Source organism: Nematolebias whitei, chromosome 15, assembly GCF_014905685.2.
Source record: "Nematolebias whitei isolate Nwh7 chromosome 15, NemWhi1, whole genome shotgun sequence".
Taxonomy (NCBI): Eukaryota; Metazoa; Chordata; class Actinopteri; order Cyprinodontiformes; family Rivulidae; genus Nematolebias; species Nematolebias whitei.
In genome coordinates, this window is record NC_056512.1 from 37,521,056 (window position 1) to 37,521,571 (window position 516).

Here is a 516-nt window from a genome sequence, read left to right on the forward strand (position 1 = left end):
CGCCAGAACCACACAGTCTGGACCACCAGAACCACACAGTCTGGACCACCAGAACCACACAGTCTGGACCACCGGAAGGACCGGCTCAGGGTTGTGCTAGGTCAGGGATGTTCTGAAGCAGCATAAACCTGTAAGTAATCCCCGCCTCCTCCTGCTGCAGGTGGCAGCAGGAGGCTCCGCCCCTCTGATCCTCTCCTCACTCCTCAGGATGTTGGTCCTCCTGGCTGCTGGCTCCGTCTTCTTCCCAGGACTCTTCCTGGTGTCCAAATGGACCCTGAAGCTGCGGATGGGATGCAGCGAAGCAGACGCTGCGGTGCTGTCCACACGGTACCAACACACACAGACACACACATTGAGGGACATGCAGAGAGACACACAGACAGAGAGACACACCCCGAGAGACACACACACCCAGAGACACGCTGACAGAGACACAGACAGACACACCGAGACACACACACTGACAGAGACACACAGACAGACACACACACTGACAGAGACACTGACAGACACACA

At 57.2% G+C, this 516-nt stretch overlaps 1 protein-coding gene across 1 annotated transcript in view; it reads left to right on the forward strand.

Moving 5' to 3' along the window:
* The first annotated feature begins 208 nt into the window (after positions 1 to 208).
* LOC119421261 (ceramide synthase-like) overlaps positions 209 to 516 on the forward strand; it is a 3,311-nt gene continuing 3,003 nt past the window's right edge. The window contains exon 1 of the mRNA XM_037688637.1: positions 209 to 327. Coding sequence (XP_037544565.1) covers positions 209 to 327 — 119 coding nt within the window. The remainder of the gene's footprint in view (positions 328 to 516) is intronic.